This window comes from Loxodonta africana, chromosome 15 (genome assembly GCF_030014295.1).
Source record: "Loxodonta africana isolate mLoxAfr1 chromosome 15, mLoxAfr1.hap2, whole genome shotgun sequence".
Lineage (NCBI taxonomy): Eukaryota > Metazoa > Chordata > Mammalia > Proboscidea > Elephantidae > Loxodonta > Loxodonta africana.
Window position 1 is genome coordinate 60384090 of NC_087356.1, and position 19667 is coordinate 60403756.

At 42.3% G+C, this 19667-nt stretch overlaps 2 protein-coding genes and 1 long non-coding RNA gene across 9 annotated transcripts in view; 2 read left to right on the forward strand and 1 right to left on the reverse strand.

Annotated features, from left to right (window-relative positions):
- The first annotated feature begins 47 nt into the window (after positions 1-47).
- Positions 48-10439, forward strand: PUS3 (pseudouridine synthase 3). 3 transcript variants are annotated; one of them, XM_023557072.2, is made up of 6 exons: positions 50-239; positions 6440-6571; positions 7396-7813; positions 7911-8476; positions 9467-9657; positions 9799-10439. In XM_023557072.2, exons 3-6 carry the CDS (start codon positions 7439-7441, stop codon positions 10107-10109), a joined length of 1443 nt encoding a protein of 480 aa, XP_023412840.2. In that variant the 5' UTR covers positions 50-239; positions 6440-6571; positions 7396-7438; the 3' UTR covers positions 10110-10439. The 3 variants fall into 3 exon arrangements, with proteins under 3 accessions (XP_003417471.2, XP_023412840.2, XP_023412841.2); XM_003417423.4 differs by lacking the exon at positions 6440-6571 and having other exon boundaries at positions 48-239; XM_023557073.2 differs by lacking the exon at positions 50-239 and having other exon boundaries at positions 6458-6571; positions 7400-7813.
- On the reverse strand, positions 2868-16541 carry HYLS1 (HYLS1 centriolar and ciliogenesis associated). 5 transcript variants are annotated; one of them, XM_064268895.1, is made up of 4 exons: positions 8118-8227; positions 6743-6860; positions 4408-4486; positions 2868-4202 (listed from the first exon to the last, which is right to left on the reverse strand). In XM_064268895.1, the coding sequence occupies exon 4, from the start codon at positions 4175-4177 to the stop codon at positions 3263-3265; it is 915 nt and encodes a 304-aa protein (XP_064124965.1). In that variant the 5' UTR covers positions 4178-4202; positions 4408-4486; positions 6743-6860; positions 8118-8227; the 3' UTR covers positions 2868-3262. The 5 variants fall into 5 exon arrangements, with proteins under 5 accessions (XP_064124965.1, XP_064124963.1, XP_064124964.1 ...); XM_064268893.1 differs by lacking the exon at positions 8118-8227 and adding an exon at positions 16440-16541 and having other exon boundaries at positions 2868-4486; XM_064268894.1 differs by lacking the exon at positions 8118-8227 and adding an exon at positions 16406-16530 and having other exon boundaries at positions 2868-4486.
- LOC135227807 (uncharacterized) overlaps positions 16008-19667 on the forward strand; it is a 49585-nt gene continuing 45925 nt past the window's right edge. The window contains exon 1 of the long non-coding RNA XR_010317997.1: positions 16008-18008. This is a non-coding gene — a long non-coding RNA (uncharacterized LOC135227807). The remainder of the gene's footprint in view (positions 18009-19667) is intronic.

The window sequence follows — 19667 nt, forward strand, 5'->3', positions numbered from 1 at the left end:
CTAAATTTCTCCTATTTTTTCTTCTTGTGCTACCCCAGATTCTACCTCGTCGGGAGTAAAAAACGTCTGGCAGATTTCCGCGGCAAGCCTGCAAACTCCCCCCCTGGCAGCCCTTAGTCCTACATTTCCCACAAAGAACTTCCCTTTAGAACTACAACTCCCATGAGGCCAATCTTCGATGACGCAGAGCGACAGCTTCCTGTCTCGCGAAAAGCAGCGTGGCGGACGACCGACAGAAGGTATTTTCCGTTTTAACTTTCGGGGCTCTGCAAAGAGGAATGAACAAACAGCTGAACAGTTACCTTTCTTCCCCGGTTCCCCATCCCTCGATCATTTCAGGAAAGCACTGGCATATGGAAGTGGGGGGTCTCGACCAAGACCACTTCTTTTTTTCTGTGTCTGGTACATTGTTGGTCTCCTGGAAGAAATTCGCAGCAGGAGTTTATCATTCTGTAACAGGAGTTTAGAGGCCCCTGGATCGCTGCCCCGGTTGGAATTTTGCTCATAAAACTAAACCCTAGTAGAGATCGGGATGCTAATAGTAGGTGGGATGGGAGGGAGGCATGGCGACAGTTTTCAGATTGTTTTGGGGATTGTCCTACACGTCACGATTGCTTTTCGATGGTAGTTATCATAGGGTGTGTCCCTTGATCCTTTGAATACCCCGTTTGCTTTAAGATAAAGTTTATCACGAGGAATGCTGTTTCACTACTTCACCGGTTCCTAATATTTTCGAGATTAAGACCCTTTTTTAACTTCAAAAAAATACATTGAACCTTTGACGGTGGTTGTTTTGGTTTACAGGCATTGCTTATTACACACATGAATTCCCTTTTTTGGTAATTCGGCGCCCCCTTCCCAGATGGTACGTTAGGTATCTGCCTGGGACCCGCTGCATGTCACCCCGAGAAAGAGTACAATGTGCTGGAGAAACACTACTGAGTCAGGAGATTTGGGCTCACGTCCTGTTTTTGCCACAAATCTGCTATATGACAAGCCAACCTCACAGCCTAGTAGGCTAGAAGTCCGAATTCAGGGTGTCAGCTCCAGGGGAAGGCTTTCTCTCTCTGTCGGTTCTAGAGGAAGGTCCTTCTTGTCAATCTTCCCTGGACTAGGAGCTTCTCTGCGCAGGAACCACAGGTGCAAAGGACGCGCTGTGCTCCTGGTGCTTCCTTCTTCATGGTATGAGATCCCCCTCTCTGCTAGCTTCCCTTTCATCTCTTGAGAGATAAGAGGTGGTGCAGACCACACCCCAGGGAAACTCTCTTTACATTGGATCAGGGATGTGACCTGGTAAGAGTGTTACAATCCCACCCTAATTCTTTTTAACATAAAATTACAATCACAAAATGGAGGACAACCACAGAATACTGGGAATCATGGCCTAACCAAGTTGATACACACATTTTTGGGGGAACATAATTCAATCCATGACACCCTGCTACCCAGTTAACTTTGATCCTTCCTTGTGCTTTGCATGTGTGTATGACCGAGATCATATAGTTTGCAGTCTGTTTCACTGAATTTGCATTTTTTAATATTAGATTTCCATAATACGCTGACAACTATTTAGCCCTGGTGATGCAGTGGTTACTTGCTGGCTGCTAAAGGTGTTTTGAACTCCCCAGCCATTCCACAGGAGAAAGATGTGGCAGTTGGCTTCAGTGAAGATTAAAAAAAAAAAAACCCATTGCCGTCGAGTCGATTCCGACTCATAGTGGTTAAGTGCTACGGCTGCTAATCAAGAGGTCGGCAGTTCGAATCCGCTAGGCGCTCCTTGGAGACTCTATGGTGCAGTTCTACTTTGTCCCATAGGGTTGCGAGGAGTCGGAATTGACTCAGCGGCAGTAGGTTTCAGTGAAGATTACAGCCTTGGAATCCTATGGGGCAGTTCTACTTTGTCCTATAGGGTTGCGAGGAGTCGGAATTGACTCCACGGCAATGGGTTTTTTTTGGGTTTAATATCTTTTTAACTGCTGCCCTATTGTTGGACATTTAGTTTGCATTTTTCACTTATTTGCCATGAACATATCCTACATATATTTGTCTGAGTCAATGATTACTTCCTTTATACTGATAAATGCCTAGCAATGGAACTGGATGAATATATGAATTATGTTGCTTTACATATATAATAGGGAAAAAAGGGTAGTTTAGCAGATAGTAATGGTCCATATTTTAATGGTCCATATTAGGGTGATTCATTTATGTTAAACAGCTGTGTTTACTTGAATGCGCAAACTACTTGTCACTCTTCTGCCTTCAAATGCTAAAACTGAAAACTTCCAGATTTTAGATGTTCGTAATCAAATTACAAACATCTAGAACAGATAGTTCCAAGTTAAGGTGGGCAGAGTTAGTGTTTGGCCTGTACCAAATAGGCTTAATTCATTCTGGATTCTATGTCTGCATTTGATTCCAGATGTTAGTAGTTTGAAATTGTATCGCAGACTAGAAATAGCCTTCAAGAGACATAATTTCTAAGAAAATCTCAGTGGCAGATCACAAAAAGCATGGTATTCCAGAAGTGACAACCAAAGGCAATGTATTGCTGAAATAAAACTTGGGTTAAAATCCTATATGTCATATAGTGCTGTTATTGGGCGTCTATTAAAAAGCACTTAACACATCTGCCTGGATTTACTGTATTCCTTTAGCAGCTGGGGATACCTTCTCTGTACGGCTGCCCTCCTTCTCTCCCTACAAGTCTGTGTAAAGGGCGTGTTTTTGTTTCTTCTTTTTGGCCCTCATTTCTGAAGTGGTGAGTACAGATGGAGAATACAGATGGAAGCAGAACGACAGTCCAGGTTCTAGATCCTCACTTCTTTTACTTTGGGAAGTATCTAGTAAAAGTAAGGTCAAGCTCACAGATTTCCAAAATTCTTTATTGCATAAGCTTAACACCCAGAACCTTAAAAACACACACTAATCAAAACCCAGCTGCTCACACTGGCCAAAGGAAAAAAGTTTAAAGAACAGAGATGGTGTTTACCGACTCAATTTACTAATCTGACAAAATAGAGAAGACCAGGCCTGTTTTCTTTCTCTGGCATGACTTCTCTTGCAGACACTGGAACTGAGAGTTGGAAGTTAAATGGCATCTAACCACTTGATATACAGCTAGGGAAGACCAATGATGGGTGAGGTCCTTACTTGGTATGTTCCATAGATTTGTGAAGTGAGTTGTTTCTGTTTAGAAGAGATATAAAGAACCAGGTTATCCCAAACAATCCTGAGAAAGGAACGACAGGTAAAAAAGACTTTAAGAAGGAGAAAGAGGGAAGGGGAGCTGCTTCCTGGGCATGATACCATTTGCAAGGTCACAACGAACACCCCAACGAAGGGCAGATCTTTTCTTCTCAGTTGGTACTAGGTAATTGTTTGGAACATATACATGCTGAGGCTTGGATTGGGGTTCTGCTCGACAAAGCATCTGCTCTCGGACACCCCAGCGTAATTCCTTCCTATGATCTTCACCAGGTAAGCGCATTGAGTCCCAGTCTCGTTTGTACTCAAAATATCGGGCTACCCGATCAATCTTGCCCCGGTTTCGGCTTAACTGGTCCAGCCTTGGGAGAATAAAGGACTTGGGTCGGCTGGCAACAATCAGGTCTTGTTCATAAGCTGGGGGGCCCAATCCTTCTCTTTGTAGACAGTAAATGAGCTGATCTTCTTGAGTAAGTGTTTGGTATTCATGTGGTATATTAAATTTTTGTGAAATTTCAACCGGGGATTCCCTGTCTTCCCGGAACTGCATATTCATCAGCCTTTGTCTTAAGTCCCAGAGATCCATATCACTTTCCGTACCAGATTCTGACTCACTGATAATCGACTCATCTGTCACTAACACTTCCCCACCCGGCTGTCTACGCAGCACCTTTCTCTTCATCACTGGCTTTCGGAGTCTCTGGGAGGCCTCTGAGACTGTTTCTGAAGGGATGTTACTTTCCACGTGTGGGTACTGCATTTGCAAAGGAAGAGCAGCAGGTGGCTTCCCTGGGGTTACTGAAGCTTTACTGTAGGGATCATATTGGGTAGACTGGGCTTCCCTCCTGACATCTCCCTCACCCTGCCGCCCTGCACAGATTTGGGTAAAAACTGTAGCAGCTGCTAACAGTCGTTCTTCTGGATCCATATTGGCCCATTTTTGTCCATCAGGTCCCACGAATTCCCCCATTGCTTCCTTTACACTGTAGGGCCTTCTGTAAGAGAAAACATCTGTCAGTTTCCTGATAATAAATTCCCAGCTCATACATTGCTCCTTCCCTTCTTGACTGTCAGTTTATAGCTGGCCAGTAGAGAAAGGGTAGCTAAGGTGAGTATTGTAAGTGCTACAACAGAGATTAGTACAGGGTAGTATAGGAATACTCAGGAGGGGGAGTCACTCAGCTCTAGGCAATCTATTACCTGCTTTCATTTCCACTCTTTTCTCAGGCACTCCCACTTTCTACTGCCTGGTAGTTCTTGCCGCCACCTTTAGTAGCTCCTAGGACGGGACAGGTGAGTTCTGGCATAAGAAAAGCTAACGACTACATGGTAGGGGTTATAATACATACATTCTGTAACATATGCCTAGAGGGCACTTTTCTGTACCTGGCATTGCTCTGTGTGTTTGACATTTATTAATTCATGTAATCCTTACAACCGTGGGGTAGGTACTCTTACTGTCTCCTTTTCACAAATCAGTAACTTGAGGCACAGAGAGGCTAAATAACTTTCCCAAGGTTACATAGCCATTAAGTGGTAGAGCTGGAATTCTAACGCAGGCAGTCTGATTTCATAGTCCTTGCTCTTAACTACGCTTTTGTTAGCTGCCACCCAATCAGCCCCTGACTTATGGTAATCCCACGCACAATGAGATTGGACTGTTGTCATCCACAGGGTTTTCATTGGCTGATTTTTCAGAAGTAGATCACCAGTCCTTTCTTCCTGGTGTTAGTCTGGATGCTCCACTAAAACCTGTTCAGCATCACAGCACCATGCATGCTCCACTGACAGACAGGTGGTGGCTATATGAGGTACACTGGCCAGGAACTGAACTCGAGTCTCCTGCGTGGAAGGCAAGAATTCTGCCACTGAACCAGCCACCCCTGCTCTTAACCACAACAGTGATTTAATTTACAAAACCATCACAACAGCAGCATATATATGTGTGCTACGTATGTAGCAAATCAACTCGCCAATACCCCATGCTAATTTCTGACTGGGTCTAGGATAGGTGTCTACTGCCCACTATTCTTTGTGCCCCTACTATTTTTAAACTGAAAAACTAATACATGCACATGCTAATTTTAAGCAAGGACTCTTCCTCCCCCGCCAAGATGGAGACCCGTTACCCATCACTATCGAGTCAATTTCCGACTCCTAGTGACCCTATAGGACAGAGTAGAACTGCCTCATAGGATTTCCAAGGCTGCAAATCTTTATGGAGCAGACTGCCACATCTCTCTCCTGTGGATTGGCTGGGGGCAGCCGAACACTTAATCACTGCACCACCAGGGCTTCTTAAGACTCCTCAAAGGCAGTTATAATCTCTCCAGAAATTTTCTGTGTTCATACATACATTTTTAAAAATACCACACAGGAGCAAATTACGCAACTCTTCTGAATCTTAAAGATAATATTGGTGATCCAGCTACATCAGCGCATGTAGACTTACTTCATTTTGTTTAATTGCACAGAATTCCAATGTATGGGTACACCACAATTTATTCAGCTAGTTCCTTATTGATGACATTTTAGTCTTTATGTTGCTGAGTCCAGATCAACTTGATGGCAGTGGGCTTGGTTGTTAAAAACTGGTGTTAGAATGAGTAGCTATTAAACTGTTAAGTATCTCTAGGTTCTATTTCTAGAAATGGAACAGGTTGGTCAAAAAGTATGTTTTGACAGCTCTTGCCAAAATGAACTTTAAAGAATTTGCACCATGTCCTCTACAAAGTGGTGTACTATCAGACTTTCTCATCTTTGCGGTCAGTTCTGTGAAAAATAGTTCTCAGAAATTTGCATTGCTTTGAGTAAATGTGAACGTTTTTTCATATATTTATAAACTTCCTTTTTTTTTCCTTTTTGTGTGAGATGGTTGTTCTTTGCCTATTTACCACTTATAGTGTTTGGACTTTTTTCTTATTCTTGATATTAAAACTGACTTATGTATTAATGAAGTGCTTATATTTTTACTTATATGTTAAAGAGGTTAGCCCTTTATCATCATTAATTTTTTCTTCCCGGTATTTACCTTTTGGCTTTATGGGTTTTTTTGGGTGAGGGGTTTGGGCAGAAATTTTTATTTTTCAGTAGTCACATTTTTTGGTTTTCTATAGTCTCTAGGTTTTGTGTCTTGCTTAGAAATGTCTTTTGCAGTCTAAGATTGTAAGAAAAAATTTTTTTCCATGTTTTCTTCTAGTACTTTTATAGCTTCTTTTTTTCTTTTAAACAGAAAATTAAAGGGCAAAACACTTAATGAAGTACCTAGCCTTAGCTACCATATTATCTCACCAGATGAGGAGTAACCTTCTGTAACCTGAGTAACCACACCCACAGACTGCCTGGGACCGTCCTGATTTTAAGGGTAATACAGTTGTCCTCATCTTAGATTAATGAACTACCCCAGGGATTTCAACACTGACATCTAAACTACATCCCCAGACTGTCTCCTCTAACTGCTAGAGCTACAGAAATCTTTTATCAGAACATGCATTAAATTTTGCTTAAAAAGAAAAGCAATTGAAGCAATAATTACCTTCTTTCTGCCATTAAAACTACTTAAAGTGGGACAGTTTTGTCTCCAGGCTCTACTTCCAATGTGAAGTATAATCATTGATAAGTTTCTTCAGTTAAGTTAGCTTCTGTTGCACCACCTTTAAAACAGAACTGGATATTAAATGATAGAATATCCAAGCCACTTATTTTATCGGAAACACTGAAAGCAAAAGAACCTCAGATTAGACATGTATTTCATACAAAGAGATCTCACATTTAGAAAAATTGAACAAATATAAGAAACCAAGAGGAAATGTTTTAGGGAAAAATATCAATAAAATCAGCCCTCAATCATCTCAGCTAATAAATAGAGAAATGAAATGTATAGACATTTCCCCCAAATTTGACTACGTAAAATAAACCTTAACAAAGATATCAGAATGATCTGTGATCGTTCTTTCCCTTCCCCCTGTGAATTGGCCAGATGGGATGGAAAACAGTAATAGCTGAAATATTATACAAAATGGATAATTAGCCCTTAGTAATGAAACTAATGCTCTATCCCTGGGTAAATGCAAGTCTATATTCTTTGGCCATTAAATTAAATCTTAGGTACTACTTGAGCATAATGGTATGATATTGACATCATCAGAGGAATCAGCACTGAATTTAATCCCTGTGCTCTCTTTTCAGGTAGAGTGGACCTGTGTGATTTTATTCCTAGGGCTGTCATATCATGGCTGAAAATGACATAGACAGAAACCAGACTGAGAAACTCGTAAAAAGGGTGCAAGAACTGGAGGAGGAGGTACAAAGACTTAAAAAGGAACAGCTCAACAACAAGGACACAAGCAGAAGAGAAGATTCTTCAGGAAGCAGGAAAGCTAAGCGTGCATTTGATTTTAGTGCTCATGGCCGAAGACATGTAGCTCTGAGGATAGCCTATCTGGGCTGGAGCTACCAGGGTTTTGCCAGTCAGGAAAACACAAACAATACCATTGAGGAGAAGCTGTTTGAGGCGCTAACCAAGACTCGACTAGTAGAAAGTAGACAGACATCCAATTATCACCGGTGTGGGCGAACAGACAAAGGAGTTAGTGCCTTTGGACAGGTAAAGCAGGCAATCCCAAGATACTCTAGATGTATATGTCCTGAGAATTTGCATCAGTTGTATTTCTAAAACAGAGTATCTTTCCCTGATTCCACAGGTGATATCTCTTGACCTTCGTTCTCACTTTCCAAAGGACAAGGATTCAGAGGATTTTCAATTAAAAGATGAAGCCAATGATTCTGCTAAAGAGATCCGTTACACCCACATTCTGAATCGGGTGCTCCCTCCAGACATCCGGATACTGGCCTGGGCCCCTGTAGAACCTGCCTTCAGTGCTAGGTTCAGCTGTCTGGAGCGAACGTACCGCTATTTTTTCCCTCGTGCTGATTTAGATATTGCCATCATGAATTACGCAGCTCAGAAGTATGTTGGCACGCATGATTTCAGGAACTTGTGTAAGATGGATGTAGCTAATGGAGTGATAAATTTTCAGAGGACTATTCTGTCTGCTCAGGTGCAGCTAGTGGGCCAGAGCCGGGGTGAGGACAGATGGGAAGAATCTTTCCAGTTATGTCAGTTTGAAGTGACGGGCCAGGCATTCCTTTATCACCAAGTCCGCTGTATGATGGCTATCCTCTTTCTGATTGGCCAAGGTATGGAGAAACCAGAGATTATCGATGAGCTGCTGAACATAGAGAAAAATTCCCAGAAACCTCAATACAGGTAAATAAATTAACACCCCCCCCCCCGCCAAAAAAAAACCAACAACAACAGAAAAGAAAGACCGTACAGCTATTGCCCTTAGAATTACTTTTTACTTGGCTGACGTTAAGACAATATACATATCCTCCCTGTCCCCGTGACTGCTGACATAACCAAGTCACCGATTCTGCCTTCATGAAAAGACTTTTATAGCAGCTGGCTTCGTGAAGCTTTTAATCTAACTTGTAAATGGTTACGGCTATTTGGAGGAGAGTGGCATCCTTTACTTTTCCTCTCTCATCATTCTGTCCCATTAGTAATGGAAACAGGCATTCGGACCAGACCCCTTAAGTATAAGAACATTCATTTCCACATCTTTTTCTGTCTCTAAATTTATGTTAAGAGGTATTATTGTTAGGTTCTGGTGAACTTAAGGGAAGCATCAAACTGTTCCTATCTTATTTTGTATTACTGAGTAGCATGCAGTCCTACTCTACATTTGACTCCTCATTTCCAGTTTCTGAAATGGTAGGACAGACAGAAGTATAACCAGATTTTTCTTTTGGGAGCAAGTTGAAGTCAGATAGATACCAATAATTGATTCCTGAGTAGTGAAATCTAGTTTTTACTCCATACTACACAAAATTGGGATTCTATTAACAGTTTGGAAAAATACCACTAGCTGGTTTTCTTTTTACAGCAGTATGACAAGGCCAGGTTAGCACTTGTAGGTAACTGGTTACTATTGACATTTACTCCAGTATATATTAAGCCTAATCAGTTTATCCATGATCTGCTGCCTTATTGTTTCTTTTCTTCTCCTTAATTATTATAAAGCTGGTTAAGATTAGGGAGGATGTTGTATTTTCTTAGCTATTAGATACTCAGTGATTGACATCAGCAGTTCCCCCCCCCCTTTTTTTTTTTATTTCAACTAACCGTCCATTTTTTAAAAAAACTGGGATGGTTGCTATGTATTCTCATAATCCGTTTTTTCTTCTCTCTCTCTAGTATGGCTGTAGAATTTCCTCTAGTCTTGTATGACTGTAAGTTTGAAAATATCAAGTGGATTTATGACAGGGAGGTTCAAGAATTCAATGTTACCCACCTCCAACAACTGTGGGCTAATCATGCTGTGAAAACTCACATGCTGTATAGTATGCTGCAAGGACTGGACTCGGTGGCAGTACCCTGTGGGGAAGGTATGGCAGGCACATTCAAGGGCACAATTGCTCACAAGAACCAAAAGTTATATAGGGCTATGGGTGGAGGTTTTGTATAATGTTTGGAGGTGATTCTCTTGTGACAAAGTATCCATGTAATGCTTGATTGTGTAATTATAGGACCAGAGACGGATGGCATGATGGAGTGGAGAAATGTTAAGCCCTCTGTCATAAAGCAGACCAGTGCCTTTGTAGAAGGAGTGAAAACACGCACATATAAGCCCCTGATGGATCGTCCTAAATGCCAAGGATTGGAATCCCGGATCCAGCATTTTGTACGTAGGGGACGTATCGAGAACCCACATTTAGTCCACGAGGAAGAAACAAAAGCCAAAAGGGACTGTAATGACACATTAGAGGAAGAAAATACTGTTTTGGAGAAACCAGCAAAAAGAGTCTGTGTTGATACAGAAACTGAAAGTATCATTTAAATATAGAAGACCCAGGATCTAAGAGGCAACAACCAGCTAGTGGTAGGTGGGTAGAAAGAAAGTACACACAAAAAAAACATTTACTGCAAGAAGTCTTAGAAATTCTGATGATCAGCTCTTCAAAACAAACAAGCAAACCAACCATTGGCCCTATAAAGGAAGTTCTTGCTTCTAACAAGAAAAAGTCCCAACATTCTCCCATCCCTGTCCCAAAGGATGACAAGAAGGAAGAGGCAAAAAGCAGTTGAAAAATGGGGGATGTATTTATGTCCACCCTGGGAACCTGTGCGATGTGTGCATATTCATTAAAATCTTATTTGTTGTGCTGTCCTTTTTTAAAGAAAAGGAGATATTCACTGTTCATCTGAATTCTCAAAAGAGCTTTGCCTGAGTATCTTAATTATTTTCCAGGATAGGATTCAGTGCTGGGTATGCTGCTGTCTGGAAGTGACCTAACTGAATACGGCACAGTTTCTTACGAAGGATGTTAAGTATAGCGTAGAGGTTGGCACGCCTTTTCTGTACAGGACCTGAGAGTAAATAGGCTTCGTGAGCCACCTGTTGTCTCTGTTGAATATCGTTTCTCCTTAGTTTTAACCAACTCTTTACCCATGTAAAAACAACCCTTAGCTCGTGGGCCATACAAAAACACCACAGGCTGGGGTTTCCCAACCCCCTGGTGTAGTGGTTTAGGGAAGGCTCATATAAAGAGGAGCTATCCAAGCTGAGTTTTGTAGAACAAGTGGGAGCCAGTTAAAGTGGAATAAAGAACGGGTGCATTAGAGGGTGCAGTTTGTATTAAGGACTAGAGATTATAGCACGTGCATTCAGGGAGTTGTAAATACGTCTTGGCTTGAATGGAGACTGACAAGAGCATAGCTTAGAAGAGTAATAAGGGTCATGTTGTAGGCTTTCCTTAAAAAGGTTAGGTTTTATCTTGAGGGGCCCCTGAAGAAAGTTAAAAGCCAAACGGAATTGTGTAGCAAAAACATTGCTCCGTAATGATATAATTGGAAGACTAAAGGCAGTGGGACCAAGTAGGACACTGTTAGAGCAGTGAGGCAACAGATGATGGCCCAGACTTGATTTTTAGTAAGGGGAATGCAAAGAAGTAAATGAATTTGAGATTAAGGGTGCAGAAGCAATAGGACTTCATGGTTGAGTGAATGTGGAGTTCAAAAATATGGAGGATTTCAGGATAATTCCTTAGGTTTCAGATTTGATGAGTAATTGGTGGTACCACACACTGAGATCAGAAAATGGATGGCTTTGCTTGTTTCTGGGGAACCCTGGGGGCACAGTGGTTAAAGCGCTCAGCTGCTAAGCAAAAGGTCAGTGGTTTGAACACACCAGCTGCTCCTGGGGAGAAAGATGTGGCAGTCTGCTTCCGTAATGATTCACAGCCTTGGAAACCCTGTGGGGCAGTTCTGCTCTGTACCGTAGGTTTGCTAGGAGTCATGATGGCAGTGGATTTGGTTTTTGACTTGCTTGTTCTCAAAGCAAAGTTTGTAAGTAACCCTCGAAATAATACTTAAAAATACCAATATTTCTTCAGAAGAGCTCAAAGTTCTCTTAAATTACGGACCGCCCTTTGTGGCAATGAAAAGTAATAAATATCAAAGTACATGAACTGAGACCTTCTGCCACAGTAACAATTTTAATTTTTACCTACTGTATTATCTGCATTTGTAATAATATATGTGTATGAGAGCCAAAGTTTATTTACCAACTGAAGAAATTTAAAAGCAAAATAGAATTATGTAGCAAAAATATTGCTCTAGAAAAATGTAAATTGGAAGACTGAAGGCAGTGGGACCAAGTAGGAAGTTGTTAGTCATGACAACGGATGATGATGGCCACTAAGAATAGTTTGTTTCTACCTATGTTCAGAATTTCAGGGTATACAAATATGGTTTCTATCCCCAAGCTGCTATTTAAAGTACAACTAACATATGAACAATAGGAAATAATACTAGCTCACATATAAATAGTAAACTGACACTGGATGAGGGAGGGCTACAGAAGCTTAGTATTAGGTAGACTGCAGAAACATCACTGAAAGCATTCCATGTTTAGGAAGCAAAATCGCACAAGACAAGTGACCTTGTAGTACCGCAGCATAAGGAGGTACATTATCATAGCTTTTATATCCAGCAGAGTACGGACCAGGAGATACCCCATTTTAGAGAGGGGGAAATCATGGTACAAAAAAACTAAGAATTTGTGCAAAATAGTCCATGGTACAATCCAGATATTCTGGATTCTGAATCATGCTCTACTCTGAGACCTGATCTGCCAATATTTCATAATGCCCTGAGTGTTCTAAAAAAAAAGGATTGCTTTGTCCTTCGATTTCATGCAAAGATCCTTTTGTTTTCACTGAAATCGCTGACCATGATAGAATATCCACACACAAACATTTAAGGACAAACCAAAGTATTTTTTTCAATTTCTAATCTTATTTCAGTGTACCTTGATTGGCATCTGTATTCGAGTTTAAAAAAAAAAAGACCTAGAAGAGTTTAAGAAGTCACTTCTTATTTTTAAAAATCAACTGTAAAGAAATGATAAATGGGATGAAAGCACTAACTAAAAGCCTGAAGATTCTGTAGAAGGAATGAGGATCAGTGTCTTAGGTCCTAAGTAAAATCATTTCAAGGTTACTATCAAGTTTCTAAGAGTAAGGATTCATTCACCAAGATCCTGGGCCATAAAACACACCTTAACAAGTTTAGAAGAATAGAAACTATCCAAAGTATGCTCTTACACCACAAAGAATTAAAATAGAAATCAATAATGAAAAGATAGCTAGAAATCTTAACATAGAAATTAAACAACACACTTGTAAATAACATACGGGTCTAAGAAGTCTCGAGAAATGAGAAGAGTAAGAATTTCGTGACATTGGTTTTAGTACTTTTTTTTTTTAATAGAAAAACTCGGGACAGTCAACATAGGTGGAGCAAGTAAGAAGCCCCCACAATTTAACTGTGAAATCACTTCAGTTATCTGAGGTATTGTTTGTAAAAATTCCAAATACTTGTAGTCTCTGACCTATGGTAGGGAATAAATAAATACTAGAAGAAAGTAGTGTAGGGCTTTCTTCATTTGAAAAATGGAAGGAATTGGTATTTTAATAGGTTGTGAAGTTTAAAAGATAATACATGCAATGGTGCTTTGTAAGAAGTAAAATGTATCATACTGTTGGTTTCAAATGTTCATGCAATACAAAACTACCTACTAAGACGGACACAGAGAAAAGTAGGGGCCGAAATGGGATAGGAATCTGTCCGGGCTAGTTGGATCTTTGACACTAAAGCCAAAAGACTTTTTTATAGCATGAATACTATGCTATAAATTATGGTGTTGGCGAAGAATACTGAATATACCACGGGCTGCCAGAATGCTCCTTGGAAGCGAGGATGGCAAGACTTCCCTTCAGAAGGACATCATGGTTGGTAAAGGAGAGGGTCAGCGAAAAACAGGAAGACCCTCGATGAGATGGACGTATCCAGTGGCTGCAATGATGAGCTAAAACATAGCAACAATTATGAGGATGGTGCAGGACTGAGCAGTATTTTGTTCTGTTGTACATAGGGTTACTATGAGTTGGAACTGACTCGAAGGCACCTAACAACATTCTACACTACACTGTACAGTGATTGTGTCATTTTCTTTGCATTTAAATAAGGGCATACTGCCATTTTCTTGAATGCATGAAGATAGGCATTTGCAAATAGTAAAATATAAACTTTTAAAAACTATATGAACAAAATACTATATAAAGACAAAACCATGTTAAAAATTCATTAGGTCTTAAATCATATGCAATGCCTTTTTTAAGGTGTCCTGCCCCTTCAGCTTTCCAGATAACAATTTTGTATGTTTTTCTATTTTTTTCCCATTACTTCTCTAATTTTACTTCCTAAGATTGTATTATTTATTACTATAAACACAGAATAAGGTCCAGGTAACAGTTCTTTCTTTTTAATATAAAGACCTGATAATCCTTTCTCTTTTAAAGGGAAGTTTCACATAGAAGCTAGAACAGTTTATATTTTATAGATAAATACAGATAATATTGAATAAAATACCAACAGCAGATACTCTTCAATCTTAAAAAAAAAAAAAAACCCAGTGGTAAGTGATTCAATGTCCCAGGTTTAGCTATTTGAGACTGAAAGGCTATTGAAGGTGGAGGGTGAGGAATTTAAACTGGGATAGAGGGGGGCCTGGGTCAGTAGTTAGAAAATTCTAATCATTGGAGAGAGGTTATTAACACATTCTTCTATAACAGAGTTATAACACATTCTTCTACCTCTGGAGAGGAAAGCATGTAGCTTCTAGGACCCTGGTATTAAAATAACACAGTAACTACCACAAAGGCAAAAGACACCATTATCAAGGTTGGAGAGACAGCAAACTGGGGGAAAGATTTGCAACAAGTTTAAAGTCACAAATGCAAAGTCCTTTCAGAAAGCTATTTAAAGGTACATACAGTAAGAAAACAATACAGGGAAAAGACAAACATGATTTATCAAAGAAATGACTAATAAACATAGGAAAAGATGTTTAATTCCATCAGTAATGCAAAGAAAAAACATCAAGATACCCTTTTAAATTGATTGGTAAGAGTTTTCATTACCCGGCACTAGTCAGACCACAGAGCCCTGGTGGCTATTGGTTAAGAGCCCAGGGCCAAAAAGACACCCAGTTAGAATCCACCAGCTGTTCCTTGGAAACCCCATGGGGCAGTGCTACTCTGTCCTATAGGGTCACTGAGTTGGAATCAACTTGATGGCAAGGCGTTTGGTTTGGTAATCAGAGCGTGGAGAAACAAGCATCCTTACACTCTGTGACTGGGGTATATCACAACAGTCTTTCAAGGGCTCAGTTTTGCGTTATAAATGAGAATTTAAATTGTACCATAATTTCCAAACCATAATCCACTTACAGGTATTCTAAGGAGTTACACAGTGTACACATTGGACAAGAATGCAACTATGTAGTGTACAAAGATGGCCACTATCATGCTACTTCATGGTCATGAAGAAAGTGGAAACAATCTAAATGTCCCTTGGTAGGGGACTAGTTAAATAAAATATGGTACAGTACAGCCACTGCAAGAAATACCAAGTGTTCAGTGAAAATAATAAAGCACATCTACATTTTACATGGAAACGCGCTCCCAATACATTAACGCTGAAAAGCACAATTTGCTTAATCAATACACTTTATAAAATTTATCGTCTAAACCTATATGAATTCATATATATTTTACAAGTATAATAGTGTACATATCCATAACAGATATATCTGAAGTAAGTTAACCCAAACGTGAACAATGTTTATTAGTTGATGGTTATCTGTGGCTGAAAGGATTGGAACTCTTTTTCTTTCTTCTGTATACGTATTTAATCTTGCTTGGATTTATTTCTAAAAACACTGGGATTCCATAATTTTCACAATGAGAAAAAGGTTTATTCTCACGGTGGGGTAGGACTCTTTGGCTCTCCAACCTGCTTTTCCATCCTAAATCATTAGCGAAGTAGCTTCCTGCACGGACCAGCTGTCCGTGCTCTGCCCAGGAATCCACAAAAGGTGTGGCTTGAAGGTGAGAATACTTTCCTCCTACTCTTAAATACAACAAAGACGACAACGGTCTGCACCATCTGGCCACGGTGAGGGCCTCCTGGGAACTCGGTTCTTCTGCAGGGCACCTGTCTCCCGCGCTGCGCCCTTCCTCCCCGGGGGGCACCAGGTGGCTCGAAGGCGGCACCCAGGAGCCGGCCGACCACGCCCGCGCCCCCTAGCCGTGCGAGGCCCGGGCTGGGGCTTTTTGTCTGCGGCTGTGCGCGCACCACGGTCGGCGCGGGTCCCCGGGCGCCTCCTCGGGGGCTCCGGGCCCCGCAGGGCCGGGAACAGGGCTCCCGGCAAGCCCGGCACCTTACGGCTTACGCGTCCCCTTAAGAAACAATACCATCTGGGTTTATCTGAAACGTGAAGGTTCCGAAGCCTTCGGGCTCGTCGGAAAACTTGGCGTCAAGGAGAGGGAAACAATTCAGTGCCACTGAAAACTAAACCAAAAAACCAAACCCGTTACCGTTGAGTCGATTCCGACTCACAGCGACCCTACAGGACAGAGCAGAACTGCCCCATAGCGTTTCCAAGGAGTGGCTGGTGGATTCGAACTGCCGACCTCTTGGTTAGCAGCCGAGTTCTTAACCACCACACCACCATGGGGAAAGGACCCTGGGCTCCACAGGAGAGGGCAGCCCGGAGACTCCCGTGCCCACCTTCCTCACACGCTCCCGGAGCCGACCGACTCACCGAGACCCGCCGGCCGGCCAGCGCAGCACCGCAAGCTGCTGTTAGCTAACACACAGCCGGCGCACGCGCACTGCAGTCTCAGCCCTCGGGGTGCCGTTAACCGCCCATCCCCGGAGTTTAAATCAGAAGAGCGAACCGGCTCCCTCTTCCCCGCCCACCTGCCAGTTCATTGGTTCCGAGGGTGAGAGGCTTCCGTTTCTGCATTCTGATTGGTGCATATTTTCTCTTGGCTCTCCCCCACGGGCGGGACGAAGCCCGGGATTTAGGGCGTGGAGTCCGTAATGTTGTCCTAACCCCGGCGTGCCTGGGCACGTAGCAGGGAGCCGTTAGTGCCTTTCTCCTGATTTAAGCCTGGCAGCCAGGTTAGGTCACCGAACTTCAGTTAACCGAGGACGCTGGGTTTTTAGAGAGGTAGAGGTTTGAGCTTGACCGCTAGCCTATAGAGTCGCTGTGAGTCCGAATCGACTCGGCGGCAATGAGTTTGGATTTTAACAGAGCCCTGGTGGCACAGTGGTTAAGAGCTACCTACGGCTGCTAACCAAAAGGTTGGCAGCTCAATTCCACAAGGCGCTCCTTGGAAACCCTATAGGCCAGTTCTGCTGTCTTACAGGGTCGCTATGACTCGGAATCCACCCCACAGCAGGGGTTGGTTGTTGGAACCCCCCCACCGGTGCCGCAGAAGAAAGCTCTAGCCATCTGCTTCCCTCAAGATTACAGCCAAGAAAACCCTATGAAGCGCTTCTTCTCTGTAACGCATGGGGTTGCCCAGAGTCAGAACCAACTTGACTTTTTTTGTCGTCGTTGTTGGTCTCTGCCCTCCCATTGTTGGTGGCTGCAGGGGTCAGGTGGAGCTGGAAAGGGAGGGCTCTCAGAGCCCCGTCGGAAGTCACCTCCAGGATGGTAGCTCTTCAGACGCTCCCCCTGGGGCCTAATACATGCAGGTTCCTTAAGACCCGGAGGCGCATCCACGCACCCAGCGTGTTCCATACCATACAAAGCTCGATGGTTTGACCCACTGCGGTGACTCCAACCTCAATTGCTGCCGCTTTAGCCTCTCTCTCTGTGCTCCAGCCCCACGGGCTTCCTTGCTAGAATGTGCGCTTGCTGGTTTCTTTTGGGATGCTCTCAACACCCTGCCACTCAGAAGGGCCCATTGTTTGACTCCATATGATCGTATTCTTTAAAAAAAAAAAGATGTTTCTCATGGCTGATGTTATATATTTATTTCTTTGCATCCCCCCAAAAAACCCAGCTTTGTATATGTATCTGGAAAAAAAGGTGTATGGCTTTGGGAATTGCTGAGGACGACATCTAGGAAGAAGAAAAGGTGAGTGGAAGACACAAATGGTTAAGGGCTGGGCTACAAACGGAAAGGTTGGCAGTTTTGCCTTGGAAGAAAGGCCTGGCGATCCGTTTCTGGAGTGCAGTTGTGTTATCGGACCTCCAGGTCTCCCTTTGCGCGACACTAACGCACAAGTCCACAAAAGTGAAGGAAGAAAAACTGTACTTAGTTGGCCAAACAAAGGAGCTCACCGGGACCTGTCGCCAAGATGGCTCTCTGATTGGCAGGTACAGGGGTTTATATATGGGGAGGAAACGGATTAGGGGTGGCTTCTTCTTCAGGGGTGTGGTCCATCAGAGTTGGTGGACAGTCCCTGTAGTGATGCCACTGACATTGGGTGAGTGCAGTGACACTGGGGCCCTGATGGAGGGGAAATGGCTGCTTAGCTCCGCCCAGCCGCCATCAGGGAGTTTCCCATCTGGCGGTTTCCCGCCTCAGTTTAGTCTGAAACACAAGAACCGCCATGAACCAGAATCAACTCCACAGCAACTGGTTTGATTTGGTTTTTCCATGCAAGGTAACTAAACAACTTGGCCTACAAGCCCTGAACATTGTGTTTTCCGCCTTAGACACATAGTCAGGAGCTGGTTGTCAAGTTCAGTGTACACTAGTTCTTAGATCCAGGATTCAGTGGGAGGGGGAAAATAATGTTTAATCTTTTTCCTCCAAACACTAAATATTAACTCTTCCTTTTCCTCTCTCTGTCTCCGGGCCTTAGCACTACCTTGTCTTGTACGTTTATTTTTTATTTTCAAGTTTGCTTGTTTGAACCAGGATCCAGTCAGTTCCACACATTGTGATTGGTTGGTATGCCTTTTAAGTTTCTTTTTGCTACTATTATAATAGTCCAGGCCTAATTATTTCCTTTTTTGATTATTTCAGTAACATAGTAATATGAGAGGATATGACACCATAGTGAAGAGTGTAGGCTCTGGAGTTGTACTGTCTGGGCTCAAATTCTGGCTCCTCCACTTCGTAGTTTTGAGACTTCAGCCAGTTCCTAAGCCTCTCTTTGACTCAGTTTTCTCACTTGTCAGGTGGGGCTGATATCCAATTTAGTTCATCAGGTTATGTGAGAATTAAGTGAGAAAGCACATGCTAGTACAGTGTCTACCAAATAATAATAATTCAGTACATCCTGGATATTGTATTGTTCTTATTTGATGAATGGGATCCCATCTTTCCTTTTATCCCTCTTGCCTCAATCCATCTTATACATACATCATCGTTAGATGAGCCTTCCTAAAACATGAATTTAATACAGTAGTTATTCTGCTCAAGCACCTACAGTGATTTCTGTTTGCCAGAACCAGTTCAGTCTCCTCAGGCCTGCCCAGTCTGGACACACTGTGCTTATTCAGCCTTCTTTCCTGGTTTCCGTCTCCTCAAGCCTTCCACTCCACTTAGTCTCGTTTCTTCATTGTTTCAAAGCTACTTGGTTTCTTCATAACTCTGAATCTCACACTGTCGGTTTAATCTAGACTGTCCTCTCAATTCCTTTAGCTGTCTAAATCCTCTCTGCCTTTTTGAATGCTCAGCTCCATTCCACCTCTTCCACCAAGCCATCCCTGCTACCCTCAGGCCCTTGGGATCTCACCCTTTTTGGAATGCTTGTGGTAAACCCACTGCCTTCGACCCTATAGCGATCCTATAGGACAGAGTAGAACTGCCCCTTAGAGTTTCCAAGGAGCTTGTAGTACTTACCTTTATTTCTCATTTATTTTTTATTGTGCTTTAGGTGAAAGTTTACAGAGCAAATTAGTTTCTCATTAAATAGTTAATATCCAAATTGTTTTGTGACATTGGCTGCCAACCTCATGACGTGTCAACACCCTCCCGTTCTCTGCCCCGAGTTCCCTGTTTCCATTTGTCCAGTTTTCCTGTCC

What these genes read in the sequence shown, in the direction of transcription:
- HYLS1 (XM_064268893.1), bottom strand. Translation starts at nt 4,252, where the DNA reads ATGAGCTGGGAATTTATTATCAGGAAACTGACAGATGTTTTCTCTTAC.
- PUS3 (XM_003417423.4), top strand. Translation starts at nt 7,439, where the DNA reads ATGGCTGAAAATGACATAGACAGAAACCAGACTGAGAAACTCGTAAAA. An exon ending in TCCCAGAAACCTCAATACAG is followed by an intron (nt 8,477 to 9,466) that starts GTAAATAAATTA and finishes CTCTCTCTCTAG; the next exon opens with TATGGCTGTAGAATTTCCTC. An exon ending in GGCAGTACCCTGTGGGGAAG is followed by an intron (nt 9,658 to 9,798) that starts GTATGGCAGGCA and finishes GTGTAATTATAG; the next exon opens with GACCAGAGACGGATGGCATG.